This window comes from Eptesicus fuscus, chromosome 10 (genome assembly GCF_027574615.1).
Source record: "Eptesicus fuscus isolate TK198812 chromosome 10, DD_ASM_mEF_20220401, whole genome shotgun sequence".
NCBI lineage: Eukaryota > Metazoa > Chordata > Mammalia > Chiroptera > Vespertilionidae > Eptesicus > Eptesicus fuscus.
In genome coordinates, this window is record NC_072482.1 from 94,053,509 (window position 1) to 94,070,392 (window position 16,884).

Consider the following 16,884-nt stretch of genomic DNA (forward strand, 5'->3'; position numbering starts at 1 on the left):
GCATATCCAACACTAAAAGGGACGTTTTAGTGAAATAGACGTGTCTGATTCTTTGCAAGGCGCACGGAATCTCCTATCACCCAACTGACATCCTCAATGTACCTGGTCTCCCATCTGAGCAACCCTCTGCGAACTCCCACCCCTGCACTCCCACCCCTAACCCTAACCCGACCCTGCACTCCTAACCCTAACCCGACCCCGCACTCCTAACCCTAACCAGACCCTGCACTCCTAACCCTAACCCAACCCTGCACTGCTAACCCTAACCCTAACCAGACCCTGCACTCCTAACCCTAACCCTAACCCGACCCTGCACTCCTAACCCTAACCCGACCCCGCACTCCTAACCCTAACCCTAACCAGACCCTGCACTCCCAACCCTAACCCAACCCTGCACTAACTCTAACCCTAACCAGACCCTGCACTCCTAACCCTAACCCGACCCCGCACTCCTAACCCTAACCAGACCCTGCACTCCTAACCCTAACCCGACCCCGCACTCCTAACCCTAACCAGACCCTGCACTGCTAACCCTAACCCTAACCAGACCCTGCACTCCCAACCCTAACCCAACCCTGCACTAACTCTAACCCTAACCAGACCCTGCACTCCTAACCCTAACCCGACCCTGCACTCCTAACCCTAACCCGACCCTGCACTCCTAACCCTAACCCGACCCTGCACTCCTAACCCTAACCCTAACCCAACCCTGCACTGCTAACCCTAACCCTAACCAGACCCTGCACTCCCAACCCTAACCCAACCCTGCACTAACTCTAACCCTAACCAGACCCTGCACTCCTAACTCTAACCCTAACCCAATCCTGCACTAACTCTAACTCTAACCCTAACCAGACCCTGCACTAACCCTAACCCTAACCCTAACCAGACCCTGCACTAACTCTGTCTGCAAGGGCACCAAGTCCCCGTGAACACAGCCAGGAGTTGCCTCAGACCCGAGCCACAGTCCTGGCTCACCATGGACGCCGCCACGTTGTCCATTTTTGTTTAAAGGAGAAGCGGGGCCTATTGGCGGAGTGAGCACCTGCTTTCCGTAACTGCAGAGGGGCGCCTTCCAGCAGGAGGGGAGGCCGGAAGTGAGGCTGTGCCCCGCCCCGCGTTGTCTCGGGGGAGAAGGCCCCTTTGAGGGTGGCCAGTGTCGCCGCTCCCTGGGGGAGGGGGGCAGGAACAGGACGGGAGGAGCACACCGCTCGTTTTAGTGGGGTAGTTCCAGGCTCACTTCACCAAGTCCCTGCCTATGGCTGTTTCTTGCAGCTGGAAAAACCTGTTGGGACAGCCCTGACCAAGGCTCTTACAAAACCTGGCCATTCAGGAAAGTTCACCGGCAGTTTCCCACGTGACCCACGAGGCCTCCGGGTTCTGGCTCGTGCTCCGGCCCCGGCGCAGCGTGCTGACCGAGACCGGCCTCCAGTGCCCGCCCTCACCGCTCGGAGGAGCACAGGCCCCGTTCTTCCAGGTTCTGGAAGGCTCCTGAGTCTCTGAAAGGCCTGTCTGTCACCTGCGTGACGAGAACCTCCAGCAGAAGAACCTCCACAGGGATCCCCAGCGCGGCCCGAGCACACCTCCGCCAATTCAGGCACCAAGTGGGGGTTTAGGATCGGCTGACCAGGTCCCTGCCCAAATCAGCAAGGACGCAGTGGCTGGGGTGAGAGATGCGTTTGTGGTATCACTTGTCAAAAGCAGTACCACGCCCCTCAGAATGCCAGAGAGGGGCTGTGGGGGATCTGGGGGAGCTGAGAACATTAACCTCTAAGAATGGGTGGGGAGAGCGCGGCCCAGGTGGACACGCGGGAGCCAGGACTTCGGAAACAGCGTGTGGCCAGGAGGGGCGCCGGGTCAGTGGTCTAGTCTGGCACCATGCTGGCCTCTCTGCCGCTCCACCCGCAGGCACGGAGGCAGGAACCAGGCCAAAGGGCGTGGCTTGGCATAAAGGCCTGAGGGCAGTCCCCGGGCACCCTCACCCTCAGCTCGCAGGGCCGCTTGCATTCAGGAAGCTTCTGATGGGAAGAATCTAGAATTTAGGCTTGTCCTCCGCTCAGGAGCCACCTCACTGAATCAGAACGGTGTTTTCTGTAGCTTCCCAGCAGGAAATAGGCCCGTGTGCGCAGTGCACGACCACAGGGATGGGCACAGAAGTCAGGGAGCCGCCTCCTGCGAACCCCACTGGCCGCTCCATGCCCAACAGACCACACTCCCCTCCCGGGGTCAGAGGATCTGGTGGACGGTGTACATAAAGGCTACTGTTTACAGCCTTGGGGTCCCCGTCAGCCCGGCAAATACTCCCGGTTGGATGAGCACAAACCTCCAAGCCGCCAGGCTGCCTGGGGGGTCGCTCGGGGTGGGCCGGAACCCCAGGCGTGGGAGCGCCTCGGTGGGAGTGGGGGTGAGGTCACAGACCTCCGTGGTCTCCCCGCTGGACCCTCAGCACATGCAACAGGTGCTGGTTAAAAGGTCGCAGACAGGAGAGCAATGATGCACACTCCGAGGCAGCCGCCACAGCCGCAAGCCCTGGCAGACACCCCCCCCCCCCCCCCCCAGCCCCCGGCCAGTCGCTGCCCGCAGACACTGCAAAGGCAGCCCGCATGCATAACTCCCAGGTGCTCCTGTCTCCAGGCCATTCCCCACCAACTAAAGGTCATTAAAGTTCAACTCACTTATCATCCTTCTCATAAATATTCAGTCCCAGGGCATCCACTCCAAGCCACAGGTCTGTTCCTTTCTTATTCTTTATCTCAAAGTAGTTGATCCCGTACATTTCCAGGTCCTGGGCGATCTTCAGGTACTCCAGCATGGCACTGTCTCTAGTTGGGGGGACAGACACGCGCCATGGTTAGTGAGGCACAGGCAGGTCGCGTGGACGGCCAACAGCCATGCGCTCCAGAGGCTGTCCCGCTGCCGCCCACGCCGTGCCTCGGTGGCCCCCACTGACCACCGGCATCCCTCACGTTCTGAAGGAACTGAACTGACTCGCGCTGGCTTCTCGGGACGCAGATTCTCCTGTTTCGTTTTACTGCCAGGATCCCACTTCTCTCGCCTGCGGGGCTGCGGGGCTCCCCCCGTTGGCCTCACTAGCAGCCACGGCTTAGGCTTCGAGCTATTTCCCTCCGAGGAAGCAGCGTGGCTCGCACAGGAAGCTCTCAGGACACGTGTTTGTGAAGCCCAAACTACAAATGGCCTTCTGAGCCGGGGACCATGCGGCCCAAGCCCTAGACGAGGATTCTGGGACAGCAGAGACTGGCCATTTCTTACGCTGAATGAAATGGGGTCCACTGTTTGCACTCACACTTCTGAAGGCAGTCGCCTCACGGACAACGAAGAACCAGCCCCTCTGTGACAGAGGAGACAGACGTCTGATGCTTAGGACAGCGCCCGCCCCCTTGACTGAAGGGACGTTTTAGACACGAGAGAGAGGGTTTAGGGCTTGAAGGCTTCCACTAACGTGCCGCTGCCTGACGCAGGCGAGAGCACCTGCTGCTGAGGAAACCTCACTGCACCGGCTGCTCGCCTCCCGGGAGCACATGCAGACAACAGGCCGGAGGCAGCCCCACACTCACTTGAGCATCCCGCGGTGCTCCGCGTGCCACACCTGGATCCGGTCCTCCCACTGGTCCCTGGTGAGCTTGTGCTGGTCCATGACTCTGATGGCAGAGGAAGAAGGCACAGCGCCGTCACCCCAAAGGCTGGGCTGAGAGGTGAGTGACGGACTCTGTCCCCCTCACGCAAACCTTCACTTTTTCTTCAGATTTAATCACCACAAAGTGCGTTCGTTTCTACTTCCTAACGTGCCATTCTACTTAGCACGAACTAAAATCTGATGATTTACTCTGGAACGGGACAAACTCAGCCCTGCTAGGAAAAAATTTAAAGGGCATTTTATTTTAAGAAGCCTTTTCTGCCCAAAGGGGTCCCTTATGTGATCATCAGTGACTACAGGGATGGGCTGGGCTGGAGATCCCCGTGTCCTGTAGATCCACAGATTTAACGGGGGCCCAACTATTCCACACCAGGAGGAGGGAGGCAGGCAGGCCAGGAAAAAGGTGATTCCTCTGTAACACCCTCACATAACACGGCCGTCCACAGCCCCACGAGGACGGTCCCCTGCCTGCTGTTGCTCAGCCCCCGCTGTTCAGGGGATCACCGCGCCTCAGGGTGCCGCCGTGCGAGGCCAGTGCCTGGGAGCCGGGCATGCGACCGCCACATGCCAGCGAGGAGACTGCCCTGGACGAGGTCCCTGTGCGTCTGCTGCCTCACCTCTGCCCGCCCGGGCCTGGCCGCTCACCTCTGGGGGATCAGCCGCTCGGAGCTGAGGTACCCGGACTTGTGCGTCTCTTTGTTGTAGTCTCCAAACTTGGCCTGCACGGCGTAGGAGCCGAGGAGCACCGCGGTCTCCGGGGGGCAGTAGATCTCGTCGCTCAGAATGCCCTCCTTCACTTGGAGGAAGAAAAGCTTCTGCGTGATGTCCTGGATGAGCTCCTCAGGCACGTCTTCGGGGTAGAACTTGGCCCTGAACTTGAACTGCAGGGGATTCTCCTTCCTGACCTCCTGGGCCGACACCTGGACAGCAGAAGCCGAACGCTCACAGCGCGCTCAGGAGAAAGCCCCCAGCACAGGCTGCCCCCCACGGCTCAGAGGGCCCTGCAGGCCAGTTTCAAAGACATGTTTATTCTGAAAGTCACCTTTTACATGTAAGACCCAAAAAGGCCATTTTAAAAAGTCCCACTACACACCCCCCTTCGCGGGAAGCCTAGCGCCAGCCTGACCCAATCTTCTGGGGACGGGGCGATGGAGAACTGCAATCTGGCAACACCCCTCCATGAGCCTGGAACCGGGAGTCCGCCACGTGGCCAGTCCAGCCCCAGGCCACGGAGCTTACTGTTAATAATTCCTCACGCCCCTCCCCCTCCACAGCGCCCACCGCCCCCTGCTGCCATATAACTCGGGAGGAGAGCAGGGTTTGGAAAAGGGACATTTTCCAAGTTGTTTGCAGAAAACACATTTTGCTTCTTGCTGTTCTTTATAATTGTTACTGGAATTATCCGTCTCTAGAGTTGGGAGATAATCTATCACAGGCTCCAACAAAGCAGTAACAGGTTCTTGCAAAACAGTGGGTGACTCATGGTTTAGAAGATTAATAATCACACTGAAAACACAAGACTAAGGTAGCTAAATACTAAGACTTAATCATCACACGCTCAGTGAGTGAGCGGTGAGGGGAAATGCCAGGATCCGATTTCCAGCCCATACCCCCATTTACTGGAAACCTGCCACCTGTTTGTCTGTAAAAACTTTTACACAAATAAAAAGGAACAAAAACCCAAGTCAGAGTAAAGTGCTCCAGCTTCAATGCCAGCCAGGAGGACCAACACCCAGTTAACTCTGATTTACCTTTTTATCAAGTTTCAGCCAGGTCGGAAATCCCTTGTTATCTACGTACTGGAGGCCGAAGTACCACACCTCCCGGAGGCCGATGGTCTTCACCACCTGCGAGAGAGGGAGGGAGGGAGGGAGGGAGGGAGGGAGGGAGGGAGGGACCGCCATGAGAAACGGGTGGTCACGGTGCAGGGAGCCAGGTGCCGGCTGCTGGTCACACTGAGCCAGCCCATACAGGCTACTACATCACCCCAAAGCCATCAACGACTTATTTTTAATATCAATTGGAGCGGATTCTGGGTTTACATTAAATCTTACAAAATCTTAAGACCTTATAAAATCTCACTCCTACTCCTCAACTCCATCACGCGTTCCCGAATCACTGCCGAGTGACAGCGAGCATAGGGTACACCAGTGACAGCGTGTGCCGCGGTGTGCCCGTCACCTGCCAGGTGTGCCCATGGGAAGGAGCGGGACGTGGCCGCGCTTGGCTCTCCTCTGGCTGCCCTGCCTCAGCCAGCTGGCCCGGGACCCTGCGTCCAGGCACAGGGAGCCAGCAGCCGGGACAGACAGAGGCAGATGGTGGCACACTTCCAGGGAGGGGCGGGAGTCTCGGCTTCACACAGGCCCAGAGAGTTCCTGTTCCGTCACAGAGGTAGACTTCACCCCCAGGTCACAGCGAGGCCTTCACTGCGAAGTTCTCCGTGGTCCCTGCCAGCTGGTGATCCGGGTCTCGGGATCGGAAGTGCCGCTGCGGGCACCCTGGAACACCAGCACGGCCAGTCCGAGCTGTGCTGACGGTTCTGAAGCCCGTGACGTACAACGTGAGGCCTCCAAAGAAAAGGCCCTTACCTACCCTTCAAATCCATCTCCTGTCACATTTAGAGGGAAGACTGCGCACGCCAGCGATGAGGAACCAGGGATCTGGAGCGCTCGCTTAAATCAAGTCGGAAATGCCACGTACACTCCTTCCCGAGCCTGCTTCCTGCCCAGGGACACAGGCCTGCGAGAGCCCAGGAGCCTGTGCGTTACACGCCCAGGACTGCCTTGCTCATCTGCGCCCTCTGCTCCCCCAAATGAGAGGAGGCTGAGAGGAAAGAAGTCCGACCCTCACACGGCGCTCGCCTCCCAAGTCTTTTATGAAACCGGATGTCTTGTTTTCACGGCAGCCAAGTGTGGAGAAAGCCAATTCAGAGACAGAGTTTCTATGCCCAAAGCCGCTGATTTCTTATTTCTGCGAATTTCCACCTCCTCATTTGGACGTAAGACCTGCCCTGCCTTCCTGCTTGGGTTGCTTCAAAGTTGCACAAGAAAGCCCACATTCCAGCAATCACCCTCTCTCCATCCGGTCTCTCCCTTCACCCCCCACCGCAGCCCTGGCCTGGCCTGCCCCCCCTCATGAGCCCCTGCGGGTGCTCAGGGCCACAGCCCGGAGTCCTCTCCGCCCGGCAGACGTGCCAGCCCCTTCCCGCAGCGTCACAGACTCCGGAACCCCCGTGGTCAGAGGCCAGACTTCACCCTCTTGGTGAAAAAGCCTGGTGCCTACTCTGCCTCACGGCTTATGACGTGAACCTCCCACAGATTCCAGGAAGACTCCCCTCTCCGTGTCTCACAGCCCTACTTCCATCCTGACGGCGTTCCCAAAATGACAAGTACACCGAGTGGCCAGATTACTATGATCTCTGAACGCATAATCATCTGGCCACTCAGTGTCTATCCTACGTAATAAAAGGCTAATATGCAAATTGTCCCCTCGACCAGGAGTTCAACCAGCAGGCAGGCCGGCCAACCGCCCATGTCCCCTCCCGTTGGCTGGACCCCACCCATGCACGAATTCATGCACCGGGCCTCTAACATACATATGTATATATACACACTGAGGGGCCAGATTATGATGCGTTCCGAGATCATAACCTGGCCACTCAGTGTAGACTCGGAGGACCTTCCTTTCTGCAGTCCATCCTAATAACCACCCTCCGCCTCCGAGGGGGACACCCGACATCCCTAGAGAAACGCACCTCACTATCCCTCAGTGTCCTCCGCCTAGGCCAGGCTGACCCGCTGGGAGGGAACAGGAGCAGGCCTGGTCCTTTATCTCGGCCTGGGCGGCGTTGGAAAGGAAAGGGCAGGGATGTGTCTACCTCACTCCATCTTAAGCAGCAGCTGAAAACCACTCCTGATGATGGGACACTGGGCACGCAGTCCCACAGCAGAACTGTCCTCGCCCCTCGGGATGCCAGCGGTGGGCAAGTGCCCCGGCTTGTCAGGGGACCCGCCTCCTGCGTGGCTGCTGACCTGTGACACGCTCGTCAAGCCAGAGCCCTGCACTGGGACCCAGTCACAGCCCGGCCCGGGGCTGCGGTCACTGCAGAGCCTTCACGGGGTGGAGAGGAGGGCCAGACTACCTCACCGCCTCGTCCAGCTCTGCCTTACAGATAAATGCTGAGGCCAGCCGCCCTCACTGAAGACAGGACTATCAGTGACGGGGGACACGGTGGCTGCAGGCACAGCTAACAGCACCCGGCCTCCTCCCCGTCTGCACCCCGGAGCTCAGCTGGCTCCATGGAACGACTTCACGATTCCCGTTTAGGCGAAACCTTTAGCATTTCACCCTAAGTCCAGCCCCACCCAGAGCAGTAACTGTCCTGATCCTTCCTGGGCAGGCAGCACCGGGAGAGCTGTGTGTCCCCACCCCTGTCACCCTGAACCCCTGGGGCTGCTGCAGGGGGCCAGGGGGGCCCAGCACAGGGAATGGGCGATGAGAGGACGTCCCATCCAGCAGCGGGGAGTCACTGCAGATTCTACATTTGCTAAAACCTTACCCCCAGGTCCCCCCATCAGCGCCCACTCCACTTCCCGGGGTAGCGCTGGGTGGAAGACATGGCTTCCCTCCCACGGGGGCCTCAGGGAGGCACGCGCAGCTCAGGGCCTGTACACACCGGCCTGTTGCCCACGGGACCCTCGGCCCGAGCAGCACTCCCTCAGCCCAGAAAGAAGACCTTGCTCTCAAGGAGCTGTCCCAGGCAGGAGCGATCGCAGGTGCTCGGTGTTCCCATGACAACACCCACCCGCACCTTGGGGCTGCAGAGGGAAGGCGCGCCCGCAGGAACGTGAGGGCTCCTGTGGCCCAGCTCCGGGATGAGCGTCTGAGCCAGCTCAGTCACAAAGAGCTGGGGGGAGGGTCCCCGGGAACGTGGCCGGCTGGGTCCCACTCGGGCCGTGGGCGGAGTCTGACCTCCACTGCACCCCAGCCCCACACTGGTGGCAAGCAGCCAGGTGACCACGAGAGCCGGGGGCAGAGGGCGGCCTGAGTTCTGGGTGCGGCAGAGCCGGGAGAGGGGAGGTGGCACGCTGCCACCCCGCAGGCCCCGGCAGGCCCGTCGCCCTTGGGCTGCTGAGCCTTCCACGTCCCCTGAAGTAGCCTCGGGGCTGTGAGCAGGGCCGCCCGGAGAGCGCTGTGAGCGCCGGCGGCGGAGAGAAGCAGGCAGCACACCAAGGAATGTGCTTAGCAAACAAAATGACCCAGATGTTGCAAAAGTTTCTCTTCTAAACGGGAATTCTCTCTCTTTAGTTCAGAGACCAACCTGATCGAAAAGCTGCTTTCCTGTCGTGTTCGGCTGGATGGCGAACTCCAGCTCCGCATCCATGGTGGTGACTCGGACATTGATCTGGAAAACACAGGGACAAATCACACTTAGCGAGCATTCTTTTCTCTCTTTTTAAGAAAATATATTTTTGTTGAGTTCAGAGAGGAAGGGAGAGGGAGAGAGAGAGAAACATCAATGAAGAGAATCATTGATTGGCTGCCTCCGGCACACCCTCTACTGGGGATCAAGCTGGCAACCCAGGCATGTGCCCTTGACCAGAATCAAACCTGGGACCCCTTTCAGTCCGCAGGACGATGCTCTATCCACTGAGCCACACCAGCGAGGGCAGCATTCTTTTCTCTTAATCCTCTCCTGAGCCTTCCACTCAGCTCCTCAGCAACATGGCAGGTGGTTCCTCTCCAACAGCCATGATCAGTCTTGTCACCACACACACACACACACACACACACACACACACACACACACAGTCCCGGGCTGACGGAGGTAACTGATGCGTCTCGACGTGTGCAGTCTGGGCCCAAATGCAGGCCTCCCTTGAGGACGGCACATTCACACTCAAGTCTATGCCCTTTTTCTACAAAAACCCTCTGACTACGGTTAGTGTACTCCCCACGCACCATCTCCTACTGACCCCACAACAGCCAAGTGAGCCTGCTCCGAGAATTCAGACCAGGCAGGCAGGGAGAGGAAGGCAGAGGATCAATGCGGTGGGCAAAGGTAGGTTTACTGCTGTTCATGTGGAATAAAGGTAATTAACAAGTAATAATACAAGAATAAACTCTTAGTGACCAGTGGCCAGCCCGCTTGACCTCAAGGGGGTGTGTGTCACCTGACTAGTCGTGCCCTACGGTGTTTCTCACAGCTCTTGGCCTTGGGCAGCACAGCGTTCGTCTGCAAGACGGCCCCCAGTCCTGCAGGATGGCAGCGCCTGCCTCCCCGCAGTGCCAGTCAGCGGGCCCCAAGGCCCCACACACCCCCACGTGCTCTCGGGACGAAGGCACAGAGGTGCTGTCTTAGTCACGAGCATGTTCAACAGCTCCATGTTCACGACGACGACGGAAATCATTTCCCAGCTTACGGATCCTGACTGATGTGCTGAAATCGGCATAAACTTCTATCGGAAGTTCCAATAAAACGTTTACTCAGAAAACAGGACCATTTCTATACACGTTTTGGTCACTTATCCAGGGGCTTTGAAAGAAACTAGGCTTTGGAAATTGAGGGAACATCTAAATCCCAGCTCCTTCCCACAGCCGTTGTGAGGTTTCCATGCTTAGCAACTGGTTTTGGAGAGCTCGACACGTGGCCGAAAGCTGCTCACAGGAGCAATGCCCGGCGATCAGGTGGGTCGCGGGTTATGTGTCAACGGGAGGTGGCCCCACGACAGGTCAGAGGCCCAGGAACCTGAAGCGCTTTGCAATTCTCAGTGGCTTGGTATGTCTGCTAGATCACCCTCTCCTCAGAGGCAGCGCCCCCTGCAGGAGGCACAGGCACACACAGGCGTGTGGGGGGCGGGCCTGCGTGCAGAGCAGCTAGCCCCCGAAGATCTCCCCGGAGGCTTGCCCACATACTAAGAACCTCTCAGCCTTGTCTCGTTCGGGGGGTGGTGATAATTAAAGTTTAATTTTGCTCATGTACCCCCTGCCCCATATACACATGCAGAACCATGTGGCTGACGGTGTAATTTAATAATTCATGTCTCCTTCCAAATGCTCCTCCACTGAAGCTCAGACAGTCATACTGTGAGGTCTAAAGTGTCAGCACATGAAGGCGCCAGACCTCACCCTACTCCGCTCTTTATAATGGGAATTCATAAACACCTTTACATGTGGGAGTGAAGTTAGCCCTCAACCCATTTTAAATAACCGGGTCTTTCTACAACTATGTGCTATTCAGAATTTTCTAATAAAACGACTTATCTTAGACACAGTCAGGAAAAGCTGGTGCCGAACAGGCCCGAACCCCTCAAGGAAAATGAGGCTCCAATGAGTGTATTTTCACACTGACCATATTCAGCAGAAAGTGCTTTTATTCTGCCCCACACAGTAGCTAGCTTAAGGTGAGCTGCATTTTTATTTTTACTTCAGTAGGAGAGGTAAGTTTCTGACCTCTTACTAGAATATCAGTATATGCAAGAGACAAATGCCTAAAAACAGAACAAAACAAGAAAACTGGCCAGTGAAACTTCTTAAATTTAAGCAAAATGCTGTGCACGTTTTGTTCTTGTTGTTGTGTGTGTGTGTGTGTGTGTGTGTGTGTTTGTGTTTCATGAATGACTAGAATTTCACAGGTATTTTGCTCCAGGTCACTTGACTATACAGTGCATATTATTGAATATCAGGATTCAACACATAAAATTTCCTTTGCCTTAGTTAATGAAGATAACGAAAACTTAATTGTCAGACTCTATCCTCCCTCTGCTTAATAACCTACACTCTTTAAGAAATGTATTTGCTGACAGATTGCTTGTTATATAAAAAAAAAAAAAAAAAAAAAAAAAAGAAATGTATTTGCTGTTATTAGGGGTCAGCTCAGCTACCACACTACACACCTATGAACCAGGACAGCAGCATTCTGCTGCTCCCAGCCCAGCCCAGCCCGTGGGCGCCTTGCATCCTGTGAGGCTCATGTGCTCTACAAACCCCAGCCAAATGCCTGCTGGGATGCCGACCCCATGGGGGTCACTGGGGTCAGAGGAGTCAGACCTCCCTTGCCCTTGAGCCACTTGACTTAACCCACAGAGATGGACTCAAGTAGCTGTCACACACCCAGTGGGACCAGCCATTAGACTCCCCAGAGCAGCTTTACAAACACTTGAGTTTCTGGGCCTCAGCCCAAGAACCTGTATTTTTTTTTAAGCCACTCAAGTGGCTTCAGGACTGCCCAAATCACTGATGGGCAGGCAGGAGCAGGGCAGCCGGGAGGCCTGGGTTCGAGACCTGGCGCTGCAACCCACTGAGGACTCGGCCCCTTATGTGCAAAAGAAGGTCTGGACTACATGCCCGAGGTCCTTTCCAGCTCGGAAAGGTGAGGCCGAGAGTCCTGAGGCAGAGAGTCCAGAGGGGCCGGGGAGAGGATCAGAGCAAGAACTGAGAGTCCCGGCCGACTCCTAGGGGAATGTGGGAGATGCAGGGAGGATCCCTGAGAAAATAACTTGGAGGGGCACTATCAGCAGGCGGCCAGGAGACTGCTTCCTTCCCGACAAAAGGAAGCTCAGCCGTGGGCACACCCCCTGCAGGGGCTGTAACCCTCCCGGCAGGAGACAGGGCCACAGGCTTCCATGCTGCAATGCTGCGGGCTTCTCTTCCTAACAGAGAGAATTACAAGTGTTTAAATCTACTTTTTAAAACACCCAATAACAATTCCCCCCACTAAACAAAATAAACCCACTGTCCCCTCTGCTCCCTCCCTCCAGCTGAGCCACCATGAGACAACAGACCTGGGCCCCCAGCCAACCCCTGCCCGGCAGGCCGCGGTGTAGAACCAAGTCTGTAACCGGGGAGCAAGTGTACCTGTAAGGGCTCTTCCACCTTTCACATCCTGCAACTCAAACAGCACCTGAGCCAAGTCGCTGAGTTCTCTGCTAAATGCCTGAAGGCAAAGGGGGGTCAGCGAGGTGATGCTCGGGGGGAGGGGACGCAGCGGCGTTTGAGGTCACAGAAGCTAAGGCTCCGTTTCTTTTCTCCTTCTTTAGCCGAAAGGCTTTGAGTGTCTTTGCTGTGCTAATGCACTGTGAGACCCCAGGACGGCCCAGTCTGTGGCCCAGGTGCCTCTGCCCAGCCTTCCCTTTCCGTGGACCACCCCGAGGACCAGCCCTCCCAGAATACACTCGGAGACCTGGGTGTGACCCACGGGAGACTCAGCCCCTCATGGGGAAATATGAGTCTTCCCAGCTTAACGTGTTAAACTCCCAGGAGCCGGCACAGAACACACTGAGGGACCCTGAAGTACCTTTGACTTCTAACCCACGCCGAGGGCTGCACTGCTGGCTGTCAGTGACCTCCCTTTCTCCTTTTCCTCATTTTGGTCAATAAATACTTGGCGATCCTGCCTTTGGGAGGTGCCCACTTCCTCCTGACACTTGCACTGGGTTTAAGATGGCCTCTCCCGTCAGACGTTTCACAGAACTGACGACCCGTCAGGAGGGAAGGCTCCACGGCGTGCCGGCGGCGGGAGCCTGTTCTGTGAGCTCCTGCAAAGCCAGGGGACGTGAAAATACAGGGAAACGCCGTGGCAGCCTCTGAGTGTGGACTGGAGGCCGTGACAGGTGATAAGACTGGTCCCTGTTATCAGACGTGCGTTTGCTCGGAGATTGCACTGGGAGCCTGACCTTCACAATCGCTGCAAATGTCGGCCTGCTCCCGACAGTCCGGCCTCGTCCGAAGGGGCCACTGCAGCAACTTGGAAGAGCCTTCACATACTGGATAAGCCTTTCAGGTCCTCAGCGCCGGGGGGGAGAGGTCCCCACCTCCGCCCACAGCGGGGAAGGACGCAGGGGTCCGGCGAGGACCGCCCCTCGGAGAGCCCCGCGGATGCCTGTGTGGGCACTTAATGAAAAATCACAGGCAACACGGTATTTTCTTCTTCATGTCGAGGTGCTGCGCACTTTTAAAATTACAGCCTTCTGGAAATACAACTTACAACAACATTTGACCGTTTAAAGTAAGCAATTCAGTGGCTTTTTAGCATAGTCGCAGTTACGCAAGCGCACCACGACCTAATTTTAGAACATTCCGTCACCCGGAGAAACCCGTGGCCATCGGCCCCTCCTGCTCCTCCTCCCACCTACCCTGGCGCCCACACCCCACTTCCGTCTCCACAGACGTCCCTCCTGGGGACAGCTCCTGGGAACAGAACGGGTCTCTTGTGGCTTGCTTCTGTCACTTAGCATGTTTTCCCGATTCATCCAGGCCCTAGCCTGTCAGGGCTGCAGTCCTGTCTTCTGCCCCAGAGCACCCACTGCCTGGGTGAGTCACTTTGGTCTCTTTCTTTCATCATTGTGGTCAAACTGGTAAGAAAAACTTAGGGGAAACAATGGTGAAAGAAAGTAAATTTTTAAAACCTAAAATTCAGTGGAAGTTCACTGTCTTCGGTTGTAAAGGAAAATGCTCTGTGTTCTCGGGAAGAGGCCCCGCTGCCCGACAAGCTCATGGAACCCAGTGGAAGCCCGATCCCACCTGCCCCTGCTCTCCTGCAGCCCGGAGGAGTCCGTCGCCGGACCCTAGCGACCTCCCCTCTTCATGCGGGGACGGCGCGGGGAGCAGAGGCGAGAACCAGGCCCTGGGTCAGGGTTCCCCCCGCAAACCACGCTCTCCCCTGACACCCCCAGCAGGGGCTGACGGGGCCTCCCGCTCTACACCTAAGTGCCGGGGTGCCAAGCACCAAACCCCGTCTCTCCGATCACCGCCATCTGCTTCCGCCTTTCACCTGTGTGCAGGCGCTCCCTGGGGAAAGGCCTAGGCCTGTGGTCGGCAAACGGCGGCTCGCGAACCACATGAGGCTCTTTGGCCCCTGGAGTGTGGCTCTTCCACAAAATACCACGGCCTGGGCGAGTCTATTTTGAAGAAGTGGCATTAGAAGAAGTTTCAGTTTAAAAAATGTGGCTCTCAGAAGAAATTTCAATCGTTGCACTGTCGATATTTGGCTCTGGTGACTGATGAGTTTGCCGACCACAGGAAGTGGCAGCGCCTCCCGACGGGAACGCAGAGTCACCGGCAGAGCCTGCAGAGACCGGCCCGGCCCGGCCGAGGTCCTGCCTCAGGGGCTGGAACGGACCGAGTCTCCGGCTCTCCCAGGTCCCAGGGGACCACGCCCAGCACCCCGCTCTCAGGGACCAGGCCCGGCTCCGCGGCAGGCTTCCCGCTGTGTGCGCTGCATCCACAAGGCTCTCACTCGGGGTCCCTCTCAGCCCTGCCGTGCACACCCAGCCGCAGGGCACGTTTTCCTCAATGAAATTCTGCATCCAACAGCTGGCTCCCTATTCAGCGCTCTCTCTGGATCCTAAGCGCCTCACTTTTGAGAAAGATAAAAACCAGGCTCCATGAACAATCCTCTCCCTCAGTCAGTCAGTCTTAGCGGAGACCCACAGTGGTCACACAGCGGTCCCTTTCACAAATGCTGGCTAACAATAACGACCTGTGACACATCACCCCGACCGTAGCCTCCGCCGCTCCGTGTGGAAATGGAGCCATGCGGCTTCAGCCACAGAAGGCGAAGTCGGAAAGCCCCAAAGCCAATGGTTTGCTTTTCAGCTCTTTTCCATTTCACCCACCCTTTCTCGGGTGTCACAAAAATAGCTGCTATTTAAAGGTTAACTTCGTTTCTATCTGTTATACAGAACTAGAGGCCCAGTGCACGAGATCCATGCCCTGAGGGGGGCTCCCTCAGTTCAGCCTGCACCCTCTCACAGTCCTGGACCCCTCGGGGGGATGTCTGCCTGCCAGGGATCGGGCCTAAGCCAGCAGTCAGACATCCCTCTCCCAGACTGGGGCTCTCCCAGTCCGGGACCCCTAACTCCTTACCTCCCGCCTGCAGTGGAGGCAGGAGAGGCTCCCGCCACCACCGCTAGGTTTGCCAGCCGTGCGTGAGCTCGGCTTCTGGCTGAGCGGTGCTCCCCCTGTGAGAGTGCACTGACCACCATGGGGCAGCTCCTGCATTGAGGATCTGCCCCTGGTGGTCAGTGCGTGTCATAGCGACCGGTCATTCCGCCATTCGGTCAATTTGCATACTACACTCTTATTATATAGGAGGAGACTCTGTCTTGTTAAATGTGCAATGCTGCCCCAGTAGCACTGTTTACACAAACACCACGATTATACGAAAGTAGTTGCCACTGGAAACCCAGGGACCATATTTTACATGGTTATCGTTTCCAGCAAACACATAGTTAGAAGCATCCAACTTCTATCCAAGAAAGGCCGTCCAAACCACCCAGTACCACACAATTCTTTTAAGGATAGAGCGGCCAAAATAAAACCAGTATGGTGCTAATGGAAGGTATTTATCAAAATACTGAAACCATTGTACAGAGAGAAGACCAGTAAAATGGAAATGTGGTCCTAACACACGATTTTTCATTAAATGCAGTGAAGTCCACATTAACACGATACCGCACCGGCAAAGACACCAGCACGGCTCGTCCGGCAAGACCTGGGAGGCAGTGGTCCCTCTCCCTGCGCTCCCACCACCAGCAGCAGCCACACGTCCCCATGTGCCCAGAGCAGGTTGGCCTCAAAGTTAGAAATTCCAGGGATACGTGTCTAAGCTCTAGCTCTTAACACCAGACTTCCTGAGGTTTCTCGACCTTCAGAGCCGGTGGAGTAACAGCATAAACATATTTCACTGGTAAGTTAGCCCCCCCTGGCAGGTCTGTAAACAAATGGGTAATGACATAATATTGCTCTTCCTTTCTTTCCAGCTCTTCTGAATCTTAAGTTGAAATTATACCCAATCACATCATTTGATCTTTTCTCTTTCAAGGTTCCAAAGACTCTGAGTGAAGGTGAAGAGACTGGCTGGTCAGGCTTCGGAAAATGTGCAGATGCCAAAGGAAACTGGTCACCTGGCTCCACAAATCTTGTAAAAAGATGTGTAATTAAAAATAACAAAAATGGCCCTAACCGGTTTGGCTCAGTGGATAGAGCGTCAGTCTGCAGACTGAAAGGTCCCGGGTTCGATTCCGGTCAAGGGCATGTACCTTGGTTGCAGGCACATCCCCAGTAGGGGGTGTGCAGGAGGCGGCTGATCGATGTTTCTCTCTCATCAATGTTTCTAAATCTCTATCCCTCTCCTTCCTCTCTGTAAAAAATAATAAAATAAATTTAAAAAATAATTTAAAAAATAACAAAAATGTGAGGCAATTCGGGAAGAGTCCCGGCATCACTGT

At 56.2% G+C, this 16,884-nt stretch overlaps 1 protein-coding gene across 1 annotated transcript in view; it reads right to left on the reverse strand.

Annotated features, from left to right (window-relative positions):
• EZR (ezrin) overlaps positions 1 to 16,884 on the reverse strand; it is a 45,721-nt gene that overhangs the window by 13,830 nt on the left and 15,007 nt on the right. The window contains exons 3-7 of the mRNA XM_054722598.1: positions 8,976 to 9,059; positions 5,407 to 5,502; positions 4,301 to 4,575; positions 3,576 to 3,659; positions 2,676 to 2,822 (exon numbers count right to left, since the gene is read on the reverse strand). Of these exons, the coding sequence (XP_054578573.1) occupies positions 2,676 to 2,822; positions 3,576 to 3,659; positions 4,301 to 4,575; positions 5,407 to 5,502; positions 8,976 to 9,059 (686 nt within the window). The remainder of the gene's footprint in view (positions 1 to 2,675; positions 2,823 to 3,575; positions 3,660 to 4,300; positions 4,576 to 5,406; positions 5,503 to 8,975; positions 9,060 to 16,884) is intronic.